The 16,284-nt window shown below is 35.7% G+C and overlaps 3 protein-coding genes across 5 annotated transcripts in view; 1 reads left to right on the top strand and 2 right to left on the bottom strand.

Annotated features, from left to right (window-relative positions):
* Nucleotides 1-986: 986 nt before the first annotated feature.
* LOC107731397 (28 kDa heat- and acid-stable phosphoprotein-like) lies at nucleotides 987-4,041 on the bottom strand. Its single transcript, XM_016542454.1, has 6 exons — nucleotides 3,784-4,041; nucleotides 3,345-3,427; nucleotides 3,159-3,227; nucleotides 2,446-2,570; nucleotides 2,207-2,358; nucleotides 987-1,122 (listed from the first exon to the last, which is right to left on the bottom strand). The coding sequence occupies exons 1-6, from the start codon at nucleotides 3,794-3,796 to the stop codon at nucleotides 1,115-1,117; spliced, it is 450 nt and encodes a 149-aa protein (XP_016397940.1). The 5' UTR covers nucleotides 3,797-4,041; the 3' UTR covers nucleotides 987-1,114.
* Nucleotides 4,042-7,368: 3,327 nt separating this feature from the next.
* LOC107731398 (protein chibby homolog 1-like) lies at nucleotides 7,369-8,606 on the bottom strand. Of its 2 annotated transcripts, none has more exons than XM_016542455.1 (5): nucleotides 8,490-8,606; nucleotides 8,056-8,161; nucleotides 7,866-7,971; nucleotides 7,666-7,778; nucleotides 7,369-7,541 (listed from the first exon to the last, which is right to left on the bottom strand). In XM_016542455.1, the coding sequence occupies exons 2-5, from the start codon at nucleotides 8,131-8,133 to the stop codon at nucleotides 7,461-7,463; spliced, it is 378 nt and encodes a 125-aa protein (XP_016397941.1). In that variant the 5' UTR covers nucleotides 8,134-8,161; nucleotides 8,490-8,606; the 3' UTR covers nucleotides 7,369-7,460. The 2 variants fall into 2 exon arrangements, with proteins under 2 accessions (XP_016397941.1, XP_016397942.1); XM_016542456.1 differs by lacking the exon at nucleotides 8,490-8,606 and adding an exon at nucleotides 8,367-8,469.
* A 2,324-nt stretch (nucleotides 8,607-10,930) lies between these two features.
* Nucleotides 10,931-16,284, top strand: part of LOC107731396 (zinc finger CCCH domain-containing protein 7B-like) — an 18,863-nt gene continuing 13,509 nt past the window's right edge. The window contains exons 1-10 of one of the 2 annotated variants that reach the window (XM_016542453.1): nucleotides 10,931-11,168; nucleotides 12,146-12,206; nucleotides 12,333-12,369; nucleotides 12,483-12,680; nucleotides 12,799-12,957; nucleotides 14,499-14,579; nucleotides 15,010-15,069; nucleotides 15,200-15,242; nucleotides 15,372-15,613; nucleotides 15,723-16,023. In XM_016542453.1, the coding sequence (XP_016397939.1) occupies nucleotides 12,148-12,206; nucleotides 12,333-12,369; nucleotides 12,483-12,680; nucleotides 12,799-12,957; nucleotides 14,499-14,579; nucleotides 15,010-15,069; nucleotides 15,200-15,242; nucleotides 15,372-15,613; nucleotides 15,723-16,023 (1,180 nt within the window). In that variant the 5' untranslated portion in view covers nucleotides 10,931-11,168; nucleotides 12,146-12,147. Of the gene's footprint in view, nucleotides 11,169-12,145; nucleotides 12,207-12,332; nucleotides 12,370-12,482; nucleotides 12,681-12,798; nucleotides 12,958-14,498; nucleotides 14,580-15,009; nucleotides 15,070-15,199; nucleotides 15,243-15,371; nucleotides 15,623-15,722; nucleotides 16,024-16,284 lie in introns of both variants that reach the window. The other variant, XM_016542452.1, reaches the window with a different exon arrangement.

Raw genomic sequence — 16,284 nt, 5'->3', positions numbered from 1 at the left:
TTTTTATAACATATTTTGAATAATTTTTTATGGTATGGCAGGCCAGATCAAAGGTTATCATGGGCAAACTTTGGCCCACTGGCCCTGGTTTGGGCATCTCTCAACATGTACACACCACAAAACAGGAAGCTTTGTCCATTATATAGGTGGTCATTAGCTATGTTTCCATTCACCTATTTTTATGCACATTTTGGTATATAGCATTAAAAAAAATGCTGCATGGAAACGCCAAGATGCGCATAAATTCTAAAAATGTGCATAAAAAAACGTATGCGCTTAAAGGATTCGCAAATTCACGGATTACATAATCACATTGGAAAGGTCGCGCGTGGTTAGTTCTTTGTCTGTGTACTCCAGTTCAGAAAGGTAGGGTAGGCAAAAAACTCCATCTCATTTTCTCCATTAACTTCAAAATTGTCCAAAATCATTTACCTTTTTTTGTGAAGGGCGTTTGCACATTCACTTTGTAAACACTGGGTCGGAACTTCAGCCTACGTCACGCGTGACCTTTCCAGCGTGACTACATAATGCGTGAAGTCGAGCTAGTGCAAGACGAGTATTTGTGGTTAAGAAGCATATTAATTTAAATTTTTTTTAAGAAAATGACCGATCATTTCGCTAGATAAGACCCTTATTCCTCGGCTGGGATCGTGTAGAGCCCTTTGAAGCTGCATTGAAACCGCAATTTGGACTTCAGCCCATTGGCCACCATTTACGTCCATTATATGGAGAAAAATCCTGGATTGTTTTCCTCAAAAACCTTAATTTCTTTGCGACTGAAGAAAGAAAGACATGAACATCTTGGATGACATGAGAGTAAACTCCAGCAGCTTTAGAGTCTGCGCACAGTGAATGTGTCAGGGGAAGGATAAGGTGAGTGAAGTTGGCTGGTATTTAAATTAAAAACCCAACAAACTCCAACATCATACACCACCTTCCATTTGACTTCCTATAAATGTCCAAATCCTCCAACCTTGGATGGATGGAAGGATGACATGTATGGATTCCCCTGAGCAGTCTCCTCTAAATAACTAGTCCCCTTCCCTCCCTCCCCAGAAAAGCCCTGTCCTGTGTGATGATGCTTGGACTAGTGTTTCGACTTTGCCTCTTCTGCTTATTTTTCTGAAAGAGATTTTATAAAGCAGACAAGATCAGTGTCATTATTAAAAATAAGTAAGAATAAGGAGTTTTTGGATGGACTATCCCTTTAACTAGTTCATCAGTATTATCTCAAGGAGACGTACCAAACATTTTACTATGAAAATCCAAAAGTCAAACTTGACTGAGGGCCTTGGCCCAAAAGTAAATGCATTATCTTCAATTTTATTATATTAAATGTACAAAAAAAAAACAAAAAAAAATTGAAACCGCAATTTGGACTTCAGCCCATTGGCCACCATTTACGTCCATTATATGGAGAAAAATCCTGGATTGTTTTCCTCAAAAACCTTAATTTCTTTGCGACTGAAGAAAGACATGAACATCTTGGATGACATGGGGGTGAGTAAATTATCAGGACATTTTTATTCTGGAAGTGAACTAATCCTTTAACTTAGTCGGATACATTTCTTAACCAATAAATAAACATGCGCATAAACTATGATGAAACATTTACTGAATAAATTCCTCAATGCGCATCAAAAAATCATGTGACTTTGCGCGATGGGATGGGATGACTAACCAGCAGATCAATCTTGTTAAACAGTATCTGAAATGTTTGTTATGGTCATTCTAAAATGCCTGAGCCAAAGTCTGTTGTCAAAGTGGTTTGGTATAATAACCTCCCAGAACGGTCTTACACGACTGCGCTCCCAAACGGCAGGTATCCGCCTCCGAAAGTAAAATAAAACATGACTGCATTTATTTAATTTAGTCTGCGCATTATGATGCACAAGAAATGCAATAAACACAAAAAAAGACCCACAGTGGCTTCTCCTACTGCAGCAAATTACCTTTTTCATAGGTATTCATATTCATAGATCTTGTACAAATTACCTTTTTTCATTAAATATTAAGTGATATTTAGTGCCAGTTTATCAGGAAACAACTATTTTGTTCTCTTCATCTTGTTGGATGGAAACGGTGCTGTATTCACAAAAATTGTATGTGATATTCCAATTTTGTGCTTAAGTTAAATTCGCAACTTTGGATGGAAACATAGCTATTGATTGATCTCTCATTAGAAGACTTTATGCGATCAGCTCACCTTTCCTTTGCTCTTCTCTCTTCTTTGCTGCCTCCTCCCTCTGCTTTTTTATAATGGCCAGCCTGGCAAGGTCTGCCCTGGCCTGCTCCGTCTTCCCCTCTAGATGCAGCTTCATGTATCGCTCCTTAGCCTTCTGCTTTTCAATCTCCTCCCTACACAGGGAAACACATATAAAGCAAAAAATAAAAACTACAGCTTATTTGACTCTGAGGTTCTCAAGTATTTGTTGTCCCACATACCTTTCCCGACGTGAGAGCTCTTTAGGTGCATTGACATCTATTTCCACAACCTTCTTGCTCTTCTGGGAGGCCCAATTTGGATTCTCGATTTCAATTAGTCCTTCTACACCTTTCCTTTTAGGTTGCTTCAAGAGACAAGAAATCAACTCAGTTTAAAAAAAATAAATAAAACCCTTCATAAATCATAAACAGCCTTTGCAGCACCATCTCCATCTTATATAAAATGGTTTCTGTATTAATACAAATAATCATAATACTGTAGGGTTAGTTCACTCAAATTGAAAATTCTCTCATTAGTTACCCACCCTCATGCCATTCCAAACCCACACGACTTGTATTCACATCAAGCCAGTTTGAGCTTGTTTACCATATTTGGAGTGCTGTATGTATGTGCGTTGATCACGGTTTATAGGTAAATAAAAGCCTAAATTAAATCTGTTCTTCTTAAGTAATTTCAGAATAGCTGGGTTAAACCATTAGTTTCATATGGATTACATTTACAATGTCTTTATTAATATTTTGAAACATCAAAATTTTGGTTGGCTGGAAATTCAATGGAGGGACAGAAATGGATTTCTCCTGTATTTCATTAAAAAATATCATTTGCATTTCAAAGATTAACTAAAGACTTATGGGTTTGAAACGAGGGTGAGTAAATAAAACTTTTCATTTCTGGATGAACCCTTTAAGTGAATTTAATTCAAATCTCATACTTCATCATCACTGCTGCTCTCCTCTTCAGATCCTGATGAACTTCCACGTTCAGCCCCTTCATTCGCTTCCTACACCCAAAAGAATCACAGTTTCCATTATACAAACTTATGCTGAGCAAACATCACCTCCACTGTATCAATTTCAGGAGTGTGTAGGTGACAGAAGATGAAGGCTAGTACACTCACCATTTCCCTTTGAGCTTTCATCTGTCGATCAATCTCCTCAGGGTTGCTGAACTGCTTCCCACGGCCCTTATGGCCCTTTTTGCCTAAGGTGTAGGGCAAGGTAAAATAAATAATCAGTAAATAAATAAAGAGGCAATGACAATACACGCAGCTATGTAATACCACAATTAGGCTAAGTATGAATAAGAATCGTCGATGAAACTGTACACTTATCAGACAATACATGTGGCTGCACTGGTCCAGCATGGCCTGAGTTTGCCTGAGTTTGTACTAGGGTACATGCACCGTGATTTACCCACTATAGAAAAGCTCTAACAGTATACCCTAGGGCCATAAATTCACCTTCACTTCCAATTTAACTTGCATATATACATTTTTTATTACACTAGTGTCTCTATTGGTATGTTAAATAGCGATCAAGCAAGCACACGATCCTCACCTCCTCTCGGCATTGTTGAAACACTCTGTGACGATGAAAACCCTCAGAAAGAAAAAGATTATTTCTGGTCCTAAAATTAAATATACCCGAAAGGACTGAATAACTTTATTGTCTTCTGTGAACCTTTTAAAAATGGGCTATTTTAAAGTTAAATACGACGCAACCTCGCCAACTCAAACTGGTACCGCTGAAAGCACTATTTTGCCGCTTCCTGAGAGTGACGTCAGGCGACCGTACTGTTGATGATTGACTGCTGGGTTGGCCAATCAAAATTCTAAATAGTTTCTACGACAGAAGGCTTGCGCGAGATGCGTCGGCGCTGCGCAGACCGATCGGCGTATGACATCAAAGTACCGCGAGATTACCGATTCAAAAGCTTAAAGAGTCGTCGGCTCTACGATCACTCTCGCGGTACTTTGATGTCATACGCCGATCGGTCTGCGCAGCGCCGATGCATCTCGAACAAGCCTAGAGACAGTAGGCCAATGCAAAGTCATGCAATGTTCCTATAATTTATCACAATTCTCATTATATGCAATGTGGTTTTAATATTATTTACATATCATTATTATTATTTTTAATATCTTTTATTTTTATATTTTGTTAGTTTTCACTTTAATTTTAGTTTGTTTTAGTCACTCTCTCTCTCTCTCTCTCTCTCTCTCTCTCTCTCTTTCTCTCTCTCTCTCTCCGACTTTTTCAAAATTTGTGTTTTCTGCATGGGTGTGTAATTTGCATTGTAGAGCAAAATATCAAGCATCGTCAAGTTGTTTACATTATTTTACTCATTAATTGAATAAAATATAGGAAAATTTTGAGGGAAGCGGTGGAGAATTAGTATTTATTAGTCAGGTTTTGTCATCACAACTAAACCACTCTAAGCTAGAACTGAAAACTGAAATAAAATGTGTACCTTGAGCTGAGATTGATTCAGAGGATTTTTTATTATATATATATATTATACTCAAGGAGCTCATTAATTAAACACAATTTGGAATTCACGACCACAATTTTTTGTGTCTTGTCATTAGTTGTGTCTTTTCTTTTATAATTATTACACAATACTATTATAAAACTACATTTCATGATTATTTATTTTACTTTATAATTTACTATTAATTTATTCTTAATTATTGTCTATTCTGTATTATTCCACCCTTGAAATTACATATTCTACTTGCTATTATTCATGCTATTGTTAATCATTTATTTATTATGGTATTATACATATAATTTATGCTAATATAAATGTATTATATACTGTTGTAATCGCTTTTTATATTATTCACTTTACTACAACTTGTACTACGTTTTAATATTACATATCACTTTTATTATATTTTGACTGTGCACTGTATCAGTGCATAATATTTTACCACTGTAACTGTAAGTTTTACTGGATCCATAAAGGATTATCAGTTGCATTTGTTATTGTTTGTTGTGGAGTTTATCTGTATAGAGTGCTATCAAAATAAAAAGCAGACTACCAAGAGTGTCACTTTTTGATTTGTATTCGCTGGTTTTATTCTATTTTCTCAATGATGGTAAATTTATTAGTGCTTAAAGATGTATTATTTTGATTTTCTTCCAGTATTTCAAAGGGAATGAGCTGTGTTCTGACCTGAAGCACAAGAAAAGCTAAAATGTTGGGGTTGAAGACAGAGAAAGCAATGAAACAACTTAATTTCATTTAATGTACATTCAAATTACAAAACATGTATATGTCACAGTTATACTACATTAACATTAGAATTGTAAACCGAAAAAATCAATCAAATCAACAAGTGAGACAAGTGTGTTAATACAACTTAACCACTGATTTCTAGTCGTGTCCTCTTTTGGAAGGCCAAACAAAGTAGTTTCGCTTTCACAACGAAACACACAGTGTCTTCACAACATGGCGGCAGCAACAATACTACAGCGAGAATGAAAGTTACGCCTTCTTTCTTTGCGTGAACGTTTGGGCGGCGTTATGCAAATCTTCTCACATCGTGACGTAGACATGTGGGGTGTGTTAGAACGAGCCGTTTTAGGTAGGCGTGGTTGACTCTTAACTTTTATAAAGAATATCTCTTTGGATTTGAGACTTTAGTCTTTGCAACTTTACAGATCTTCTTTATGCACCAAGAGCTTGTAACACTCCAAAGAGAAAGGAAAAATTGAAATCGCATCATATGACCCCTTTAAACAAAACAACCCAGCATGTTCTGTTCAATATTTAACCAGCGATGGGTTGCCAAATAACCCAGAAATGGTTGTTTTTAACCCAGCATTGAGAGTGTAGATAAATAAACATAAAAATCAGCTTGAGAACAATTATTTGATTGTTTTTAAGTTACTCGAATCACAAGTAATTGTCTTACCTGGCTTTTGAAATAGCAAAAAATCTCTTCAAGCAGCTGTATGATCTACCTGGCCTTCTTAGTAGACATAATGTATATAATCTAGATACATAAGGCACTAAGTCTTGTCATCAAGCAAGCCCCATTGCACGGTAACGTTACATATGAATTACTTTAAAGCATAATCTGCTAAATAAACTGCTGGTGCACCTCCTTCCTTTCCTTGTACTTCCTGCTAATAATCTGTAATTAATCTGTCTACAAGTCTCTTATTTATAGGTAATGAGGTGAAATTCCCGGACAGCACAAGTGCTATTACAGAATTCTTGTTTGGTTGTTTACTTGTTTTGTCAGTACAATAACTTGCACAATGCATTTTCATAAAAAAAAAACAAAAAAAAACACAGAATCATTACACTGATAAAAGTAGTTTGGATCTGTTTAAAAAGAAACAAATGTGATACAATAACAAGTGTTCTTTTATTGGTTTGGAAATATGAAGTTTAACAGCAAAATATTAAATGAAATGTTTTGACAGGTCAAACTACATAATAGGAAAACTTGGAAATAATGCTCTATTTTGCAAATAACACTCTGGCATAAAATTTGTACAACATTTATTATAATTAAAATGTATTCAATTTATTATTATTGAAAAAAAAAAAAAGAAAAGAAAAATGCCGGATCTAGAGTTTGCTACCCTAGGCGTGTAATACGTGCCTCACACTCCATATGAAAATCCTCTTAAATCAGCATGTACATGTTTAAACCTTTACAGCTCTTGACTAATCTTACTGTTGAACCAAAGAAAGAGTGTAATTGTTTTCTGTTATTTGAATGCACATTCAGATCTACAATGCAGAAAGGTTTTGGGACTGTCATTTAAGAGCACTTACTGGGGCCAAAGGAATGAAGATTTGTTATAACTGGCTATAAGACAAGTTATTGTATCCTAAACACATTATAAGTGAGCTTTAGGTGATTTTACGTAACCTGATAACATTTTGTTTAATTCAGCAGATGTTTTTTTTGACAATGGTAGTTTTGAAGGTATTTTCTACACAATATGATGTTTTAAGGCAAAATAAACAGAAAATGCCAAAAATAAATGCTAACATATAGATGACCTGAAATTATTAATTGAAACTGAAAACAAAAATCAACCTTTTTTCATATAATTGGCAAAAAACTGTAAAAAAAATTAAATAAATACAACTGTGTAATATGTTAGTGATAATTAATTATCGTCTTAAAATAGTTACACCAGTTTCATTGTAAAATCCATATACTGTATATACAAGTAAAAAAAGACTGAATCCCCTTTATTTCCTTTCATCATTTCTTTCTCCTAGAATTACTCCTCACATCTTCAAGTTCCTTCTGTATTAGATGTGTTTCTGCCGTTGACTCTGAAAGCTTAAGGGAAAAAAGTTAAATCACTTTGCAGTTTGCACAATGAAATTTATAACTGTATAAAGATTTAGCCTACATATTTTTCAAGCTATTGTGGCTTTGAGCATTACATACATTCAACACTCACCATATCAAGAAGAACCTCAATCTTTAGCCTGAGGAGATTATTCTCCTCTTCTAGCTGCAGATTCCTTTTTTTCAGTCGCTGTACCTCTTTTCCTGCTACATTGCCTCCTGACTCTGTGATTGACAGAGACATTCATTACATTCCTCAAACAGGCTAACTACATTACATTTAATTGGTCTTTTTATTGTAGGAGGCCATACCTGAGATCCACTGGCCATCTTCAAATTTCAAGCTCTGGCCGCCAATATTCATCACCGGAGATCCATATTCCAGACCTAATTCAATCTCTCGTGTTGACCGATCCAGCTGATAAAAACAATAAATGATTTGGCCTTTAAATACATATTATATGATGTGAAATGCACCTTACTAACAGAAACTTGTACTTACTGTATGTAAATTAGAAAGGGATGCAGACTTCCGGGGTGGTGTTTTCTTGGGACTGAAAATGTTGCCAAACAAGGGCATTTTGGAGTGAATAGTCAGACTTTCCAACCTGCATCAACATGACATATTTCAATGGTCTTTTCAGCATTAATCACTGTAGCCAACATATAATGACAGACAGTGTCCACATCAGGCTAATTACAGTTGTCCTCCAGTTAAGCAAACCAAAGGCAATTATTCTTATATTTCAAAATGGCAGTCAAATAAGGCGATAATATGGTAATAAGCTAAAATAATAATAATAAGGTGACTACCGTTATCTTCGAGGGAATAGTTACTTTAAGCAAGTAACAGGCAAGAAGCTAGTTCTTCAATATATCGATAGATAGCAGATTTTTTTTAAATAAATTTATGTACAGCGAAAACAAAAAACTTACACCGCTGCTTTAGTTTCTCCTCACGGCTGCTTCAATGATGCCGAAGAAATGTGTAAACAAACGGCTAATTCCGGAGGAGCCTAGCAACGCCGGAAGTTCTCTCTCTCTCTCTCTCTCTCTCTCTGAGTTCTTTAATTTTACTTGGGATAAATAGCCTGTGAGGAAAGGTCCATAAGTTTTTTAATTCAGAGTTCGGATAACAAATCCTCCATTTAGATTGTGCTTTAGAGGGGCATCCTGGAGTTGAAGAAAGAGCATTTCTAATAAAAAAGTTATTGCATTTTTTATCTAATACATAAACACCATTAAATGCAAGTGTAGGAAAATGGTTGTTTACACAGCCATAACATAAATGCGCTTTAAACAAAGTTTTTAAACTGACAGGGATACTTTTAGTCACCTTATTAAAATCTCTTAGTGAGATTGATGCACCTTTCAAAACACAAAATCAGAAAAGGAAAGAAGAAGAACAATCCCCGTCAGAATTGAACAAATCAGAAACAAAAAATATATTTTGATTCACCCATTCAATGAAACAAAGTGATTTGTTACCAGACAATATATTTAAAGAGAGCCTTGCTAAATTCCCACATACGCAGGAAGTTCTTCTTCTTCTGTGGATTTTAATGGCGGGTCGCATACCAGCTTTTTAGGTGCATACCGCCACCCCCTGTGCTAGAGTGTGAAGTGATATTAGTCTGCATATTAAGTGCATAATTTTTTCTATTATGAGATTTATATTCTATTCTTAAGTCCACTATTCTTAATGCATTTTAAAACTGTCTTTATTATTTTACCAGATCCTTGTTTTGTGTTTAATATGTTGCCGATTGTAAATTCACTGCATCATATGTTCTGTAGTTCTCGACTTCCATTCCTTTCCTGTTCATACCTAACAACACATGACCAACTATTTCCTTCACTTGACATATTTCACATAATCCTGTACTGTGTTTTCCTATTACGGGAAGTGTATAATTAACTTTTGTATGGCCCATCCTTAGTCTTGTTAAAATGATCTGATCTTCTCTACTTAAGTTTAGTATCATTTTACTTTGTCTTACCCTGTTTTGTATATTATAAAAATGTCTTCCTGTTTTATAGTCATTCCAATTTCCTTGCCATTTCTGATTGCAATCTTCTTTAATTATACTTTTCCCCTCAATCCTACTTACTGAAACTGAAATAGTAGGAGTGTTAAGTTTAAGTGACTCTTTAGCCATTTTATCAGATTTTCATTCGCTGGTATATCAATATGTGCTGGTTCCCAAACAAAATTAACTATTATTCCAGCTTGTCTTAATCTATATAATATATTCATTATTTCTATTAAGATATCATATCTGTTTGAATAGTTCTTGATAATAATGTCATTCTGTTCTTTTTCAATACATTCATGAATTTGTAAATCAACTTCAGGTTGACTGAAAAACCAAGGTGGTATTGGGGAAATTGTAACTGTTGATGAAAATACGCAGGAAGTTCAAATTTAAAAGTAAGCTAAAAGTACATTTCCAAAAAATAAACTGAAATATGAGACATTTCAAGCATATTTTAACTTGGGAGTGAATTGTAGAGAAAAAGAAAACGGCACAAATCGCACCACTGTTATGATTAAGTATTATGCTTTGACCCTTCTTGAGAAGCCTTCCATGCATAAGGTTAAATCTGGACATATACATGTCAGGGCAGCCCCTCTGACACTCTCTAAAATTTCAAATAATAATAATAATAATAACAATAATATTCCTGTGATATTTCTCAGTTCACTTATAAAGTACATAGAAATGGACATTTAGAGGCATATAGTGCAGTTGCTTTGTAAAACTTTGGGGCTCTTCCACTTTCATTAGACTAAAATAATTTTGAACACTTAATGACATGCTGAAAGAGCTCCAGTCTGTGAATAATATATTAATGTGGGCCCTGTTGCATTTTTACTACACAAGATGAATAATTTTGGAGATGTAATAATTTTAAATCACTAAACATGTTGGGAAGATATATATTACAAATACTTGGAAAATAACTACATCTTTTTTTTTAAAGCTATTAGCTATGATAGATGGTTATGAAAATCATTATGTATTTATTTCCTTCTGTTGATGTGATACAGTCTCAGCTACTGTTATTATTTAGTATTTAGTCAAAAATATATACATTATTTATTTAGTTGATTTATGCTTTCCTATCATTTAAAAGCTAAAAAGATTCTAATATAGATATATAATAATGCTATAATATCCATATAAACAGTTGTTCTCCAAACCAGAGACTGACATTTGTATCTAAATTAAATTAACAGGCAGACAATACAATTATTTTTAATTAAAAAAAAGATGGAGTTTTGGTTTGCTTTATGAAAGAGTTGCCAAGTTATTGTAAAGGAAGTCACCCATGCCCTAGTGGCTGAATGCTCCTCTTGAAAAAGAAGAAAAAAAGTCTCCATCTCTCTGCCTTTAGGACCTCACAGCCTGGACGCTTTAGTTCAACTTGAGCTCTATTTGGGGGAAACGACTCAAGTCGCACGTGTTCTGTCCGTTGATTTGGGGCAGGCGATTTAATTATTAAAAGTATGATTTTGAAGGAATAAAACACCCAAACCTTTTACCTGATCGTTAAAGGGATTTATTGCTTTAACAAACAGTTCCTGGTGGAAGAGAAGATCTTAAGTCTTAGGTGGGTTGAATGTCCTTATACGGTTCTGTTTTAGCTTCACTTCTGAAATGAAGCCTAACTTGTATTTCGAATTTTAATAACCAAACCGCTCTAGTGTTTACTTTATTGTCTGGTGTTTTATCCCAGTCTTTAAACGCGTCCTCGCTGCAGCAGTTCGCGAAATGTAGCTTGCTAATTGGCTACCAAGAGAATGTTAAAGAAATTTTTATACGATATTTTGTAGAAAAGGTCCGTTAGAATTTAATTATAAAATATTAGACTCTATGAATATGTTTTGGATGTTTGTTGGAACTGTTTTGTGTCGGCACATAAAACTCATCATTGATATTAATCGGTGTAAACAAACCTGAAGTTGACAGCATTAGCGGGCTAGCCGAGCGCTAGCTAGCATTAAAGCTAATGCTAACCCGAAGCCTGTGCAAGTTAAATTTCTCATTAGTGTGTTTTTCTACTGGCACTACCTTTCAGCGTTAAGTCGGTAAAATATGTTATATATTCTAAATTATATTGAGCAGTGTTTCAAGTACGACTAAAGGATTGCTGGTATTTGTTTTTGATTTCTCAAGTCCGGAGAGAGTTGCTTTAGTGGGTGTTTTTCCTAGGCGAGCCCGGGGTTGTGATCTGAGTTGCTTATCTCAAAGTTTAGGCCTTAGACAACTGTTTGTGCATATAATTATGTGTTAAATTACTTAATTGTGCTCAGTTATGTCTAGAAATGTTTGAATCTTTAGTCTTTTCCTCACTAATTACTGAAACTAAATTTTATACTGCAGTATCAGTTTCAAATGTTACTTAGAATGTTAAACAAATATAACTGAAATGTTTTCACGTAACATTTTGTGATTTTATCCTTTGTAAAATCACTTGCAGTAATTGTATGTTTTGTCCCTACAAAGTGTATTTTTATTTTGTTTCACCATACGTTTTGTTTAAATAAAACGTTTAAAATGTTGCATATTGGTTGTGTTGTTTTACAGCTATGGATCCAGAACGACAAAAGCGTAAGGAAGAAATTCAGAAAGCTTTGGGATTCATTCAGTAAGTGTGTAGACTTATGTGCTGCTGCTCCGTAATTCAGATGTAATATTAACCGCTTCCCCTCTACTCTGTGTTGATGTGTTTATTATCCCAAAATTGCTAAATGTATTTTTCTTTTTGCCACAGGTCATCTTTGCCTTTCCCTGAACCTGAAGGTTATGAGGTATGATTTATATGTAATATCACTGAATAAAAATGGCCACACCTAGATAATCCATATTTATTGTATTTCATGAGCTTAATTTAAATAGAAACTCTCTTGCTTTCTTTCCTCAGGCATTCCTGACTCAGCTAGTATGTAATTTGCTGGATGAAGGTAACTCAGTGTATCGCGATGGAGAGTGGAGACAGGCAGCCGTCCATTACAGCGAGGGTGTGAATGTAGCTCGCTATGCTCAGTCTGAAGCACTGGTCATTCCCCCTGAGCTGTTAGAGAGCCTTTATGTGAACCGGGCAGCTGCACATTATAGTCTGGTAAGTTAGAGTTTTATTGGTCAATTGGAATTCCGTATGTGCAAATTATGTAGTAATTCAACAGTTGGTTGCAAAGACAATTTCTGCAAATCCGACTTCTCTTGTATTTTATGTTTAGGGGGAGTTTGAGCGGGGCGTGCAGGACTGTGATAGTGCACTGTGTGTGTCGGAGGGCAGTCGCAGGGCACTCTACAGGAAGGCACTTTGTCTGAGGGAGCTGGGCAGACTCAGAGAGGCTTACGAGTGTGGCACCGGATGCCTATTAACTGCCCCTCATGTATGTTTTTATATGCCGAATGAATGGCACATTAATCTGCAATTTGTATTACTATTCATACCATTAAAAGGTTTGAAGTCAGAAAGTTTTTTTATTTTTATTAATGCTTTTATTTAACAAAGATTCATTCATCAAAAGTGACAGTATAGACATTTATAATTTTACAAAAAAATTTCATTTTCAAATTAATACTATTTTATTGAACTTTCTATTCAGAGAATCCTGGATAAAATGTATCTTGATTTCCACAAAAATATTAAGCAGCATAACTGTTTTCAACATTGATGATAATACAAAATGTTTCTTGAGAACCAAATCAGCATATTAGAATGATTTCTGAAGGATTATGTGACACTGAGAACTAGAGTAATGGCTGCTGGAAATTCAGATTTAGCATAACAGGAATAAACTGCATTTTAAAATGAATGAAAATAGAAAAGTTATTTTAAATTGTAATAATATTTTACACTATTACTGTTTTTATTGTATTTTTATTAAATGTAGCCTTACTGAGCAAGACTTCTCTCAAAAACATTAAAAAATCTTATCGACCCCAAACTTTTGAACGGTAGTACATATGATGAGGTTGGTTCCAAAACGCGATAAACGGCATTTTAAAAAAAATAAAAAATTGAGTTCCCGCCAAAATCAGTATTGTATCTGGTCGGTATTGAAAAGCCAATTTTTAATTTTACGCAAAATGCGATATCCACCATGTTATTTTGTCTTGTTTTCTCCCTATCTTTCCAAACCGCGACAAACGCCAGTCTCCCTTCTCTGCAGAATGCGATACATCGGCTCAACCAATCACAGTGCACCATTCCACGCATTGCAAACAGTAACTGACAAGCTATGCAATATCTCGTTCATAAACGCAGATGAGTCGCTTTCTATTATGAACGCGATATTGCGTAGCTTGTCAGTGAACTACGGCTCTGTGTATTAAATGCTGCTCCATCTGAAAGCATGTGATGGAGATTTACTACTAATCACAGAACCGGCTTTACTGACGAGATGCGCATAACAATCGCATGCGATTTATCGTGCAGCCCTAAAAAAAAGGAATAATTTTGACCGCATTGATGAACCTGTGGTGGTTTCTGCGGAAGGGAAGAAACGTAAGCTATTAATAAGATTAGTATTGACCAAGTTCAGAGGCTGTCATATGTGGATCAACTTACTTTGTTGTGTATTTTCAACAGTTTCAATATGAAAAATAACTTTTGGGGAAAACAATCCGTTTTTATAAAAAAAAAATATGAAAATCAAAATCTGGATTTGAATTTTTAATGTTATTATAACCTAAAGATGCTATGAGAAAGTTTGAAACAGAAAATAGTGGTTTTCATCTCGTCACTTTCTTGGTAAAGAAAACACATTTTTACTCAAATTAATCAAAATGGATTTATAGCGTTTTGGAACCAAACTCTTCATATAATTTGATATATTATATGCATAGAGATTTGTATGACTTGTCTTGCCAGTTCATGTAATGCTTAACTAACAAAACATTGGTTGTTTGCTTGATTTATTTTACACAGGACCGGCAAGTCAGTGAGCTTGCTCAGGATCTAGCTAACAAACTTGGTTTAAAAATCCGCAAAGCGTACATCAGCCCTCAGGTTTGTCTTTTAGGTTGTTAAGTTAAAATATTTAAAATATTCAGTAGGGCTGCACGATAAATCGCATGCGATATTTAATGCGCATCTTGTCAGTAAAGCCGCTTCTGTAATCAGCGGTAAATCTCCATCACGTGCGGGCTTTCACATTGAGCAGCATTTACTACACAGAGCCGTTGTTCACTGACAAGCTGCGCAAAAAAATCGCGCGATTATGAACGTGGTTTTGCGCAGCTTGCCTGTGAACAACGGCTCTGTGTAGTAAATGCTGCTCAATGTGAAAGCACGCACGTGATGGAGATTTACCGCTGATTACAGAAGCGGCTTTACTGACAAGATGCGCATTAAATATCGCATGCGATTTATCGTGCAGCCCTAATATTCAGTTTATATAATTGTACTCATCCCAACATATCACACATTCGTATTTCAGCTTGATTCTACAACCTCTGCAGCAGACAGCAATGGAGAAACGAATTCTCCTACAGGGGAGGCAAGTTTTACAAAACCAGACCTTCCCTCTGTTGGTCCTAAAGTTGTTGTATAAAATAAAAGCTATTTTGTAAATTGAGAATTGCATGGTTTGGATTACATTAACAAACCTCCTTGTTCTTTCTTTTCAGACCTCATCAAATGGTCTTGAGTCTTTGACTGATATTGGATCAGGTATATATAATAGTATTTAAAATATATATAATAGTATTTAAAAATCTAATTAAAATATGAGTACATTATTGAATATTCATTAAGCAAAAATGAATTGGGTGATTCAGTGTTCTTATCTTTATCCCACAGATTTAACAAGTGCGCAGTGCATCCCTGCTCCTCTGGCTACACCTATCCCAGTAAGTGATGACCCACAGATGCCCTCACTGAGCCCAGTTGTGCCCCAAGACATGCCAGAAAGCCCAAGCCAGGAGCCATCAGGGCGGGTGCCGTACTCTGTGCCTGTATCTGAACACATGGGTGAATGTGTGATGAATGAGGACACCTCATGTCTGGACACCTTGCTGGAAAGTATTCCTAAAGGAGCTGAGGTCAGTGTGGTGAGTGAAATAGAGAGCTGTGGGGAGGGACAGTGGGATATAGTTGCTCAATACTGGAGTGATCAATATAAAAGTACTGATTTTCTTATCTATCCATCAGAACCCAGTTCAAGGGGCCATTCCTACTAACCTACCAAACACTGCCGTGGGTTTGAGGCCTCCATATTCTCCAGGTCTCCCAGCATCCTCTGCTCAGCTAATGACTCCATATTTCAACTCTGCTGTCAGTCCGCTCTGCCCACTGGAGTCCTCCTCAGTTCTAGGTCAAAGCGAAGCCTCTTCTCAGACGATGGACTCCCTTGGCTCCTTTAGCTCTGGAGCTAGAGACACTGCTGGGAAGGGGGGGTCTGGATCACTAAGCACAGGAGGACTGGATTCCCTCTCTGAGTACACACTTCCTGGTGAGTGTTTTAATTTGGAATGTGATTCACATTACCGTTCAAAAGTTTGGAGTTTTGCAAAGAAATTAAAGGGGTGGTTGATTGCGATTTCACTTTTTTAACGTTAGTTAGTGTGTAATGTTGCTGTTTGAGCATAAACAATATCTGCAAAGTTACGAAGCGGAAAGTTCAATGCAAACGGAGATATCATCTTTTAAAATTCTGGCAGTTTAATGCCTACAAAAACGGCAGGTAGGGACTACAAGAAGTTACTTCCCGGGT

Source organism: Sinocyclocheilus rhinocerous, unplaced genomic scaffold (assembly GCF_001515625.1).
Source record: "Sinocyclocheilus rhinocerous isolate Xijiao unplaced genomic scaffold, SAMN03320098_v1.1 scaffold1390, whole genome shotgun sequence".
Lineage (NCBI taxonomy): Eukaryota > Metazoa > Chordata > Actinopteri > Cypriniformes > Cyprinidae > Sinocyclocheilus > Sinocyclocheilus rhinocerous.
This window is presented reverse-complemented; position numbering and strand designations above follow the sequence as displayed.

Coding starts and splice junctions, on each gene's coding strand:
- LOC107731397 (XM_016542454.1), bottom strand. Junction 3,228..3,344: donor TGAAAGCTCAAAGGGAAATG/GTGAGTGTACTA, acceptor TTTTGGGTGTAG/GAAGCGAATGAAGGGGCTGA. Junction 2,571..3,158: donor AGAGCAGCAGTGATGATGAA/GTATGAGATTTG, acceptor TGTCTCTTGAAG/CAACCTAAAAGGAAAGGTGT.
- LOC107731398 (XM_016542455.1), bottom strand. CDS start 8,133: ATGCCCTTGTTTGGCAACATTTTCAGTCCCAAGAAAACACCACCCCGG. Junction 7,972..8,055: donor CCCTTTCTAATTTACATACA/GTAAGTACAAGT, acceptor TGTTTTTATCAG/CTGGATCGGTCAACACGAGA. Junction 7,542..7,665: donor TTGAGGTTCTTCTTGATATG/GTGAGTGTTGAA, acceptor TTTTCCCTTAAG/CTTTCAGAGTCAACGGCAGA.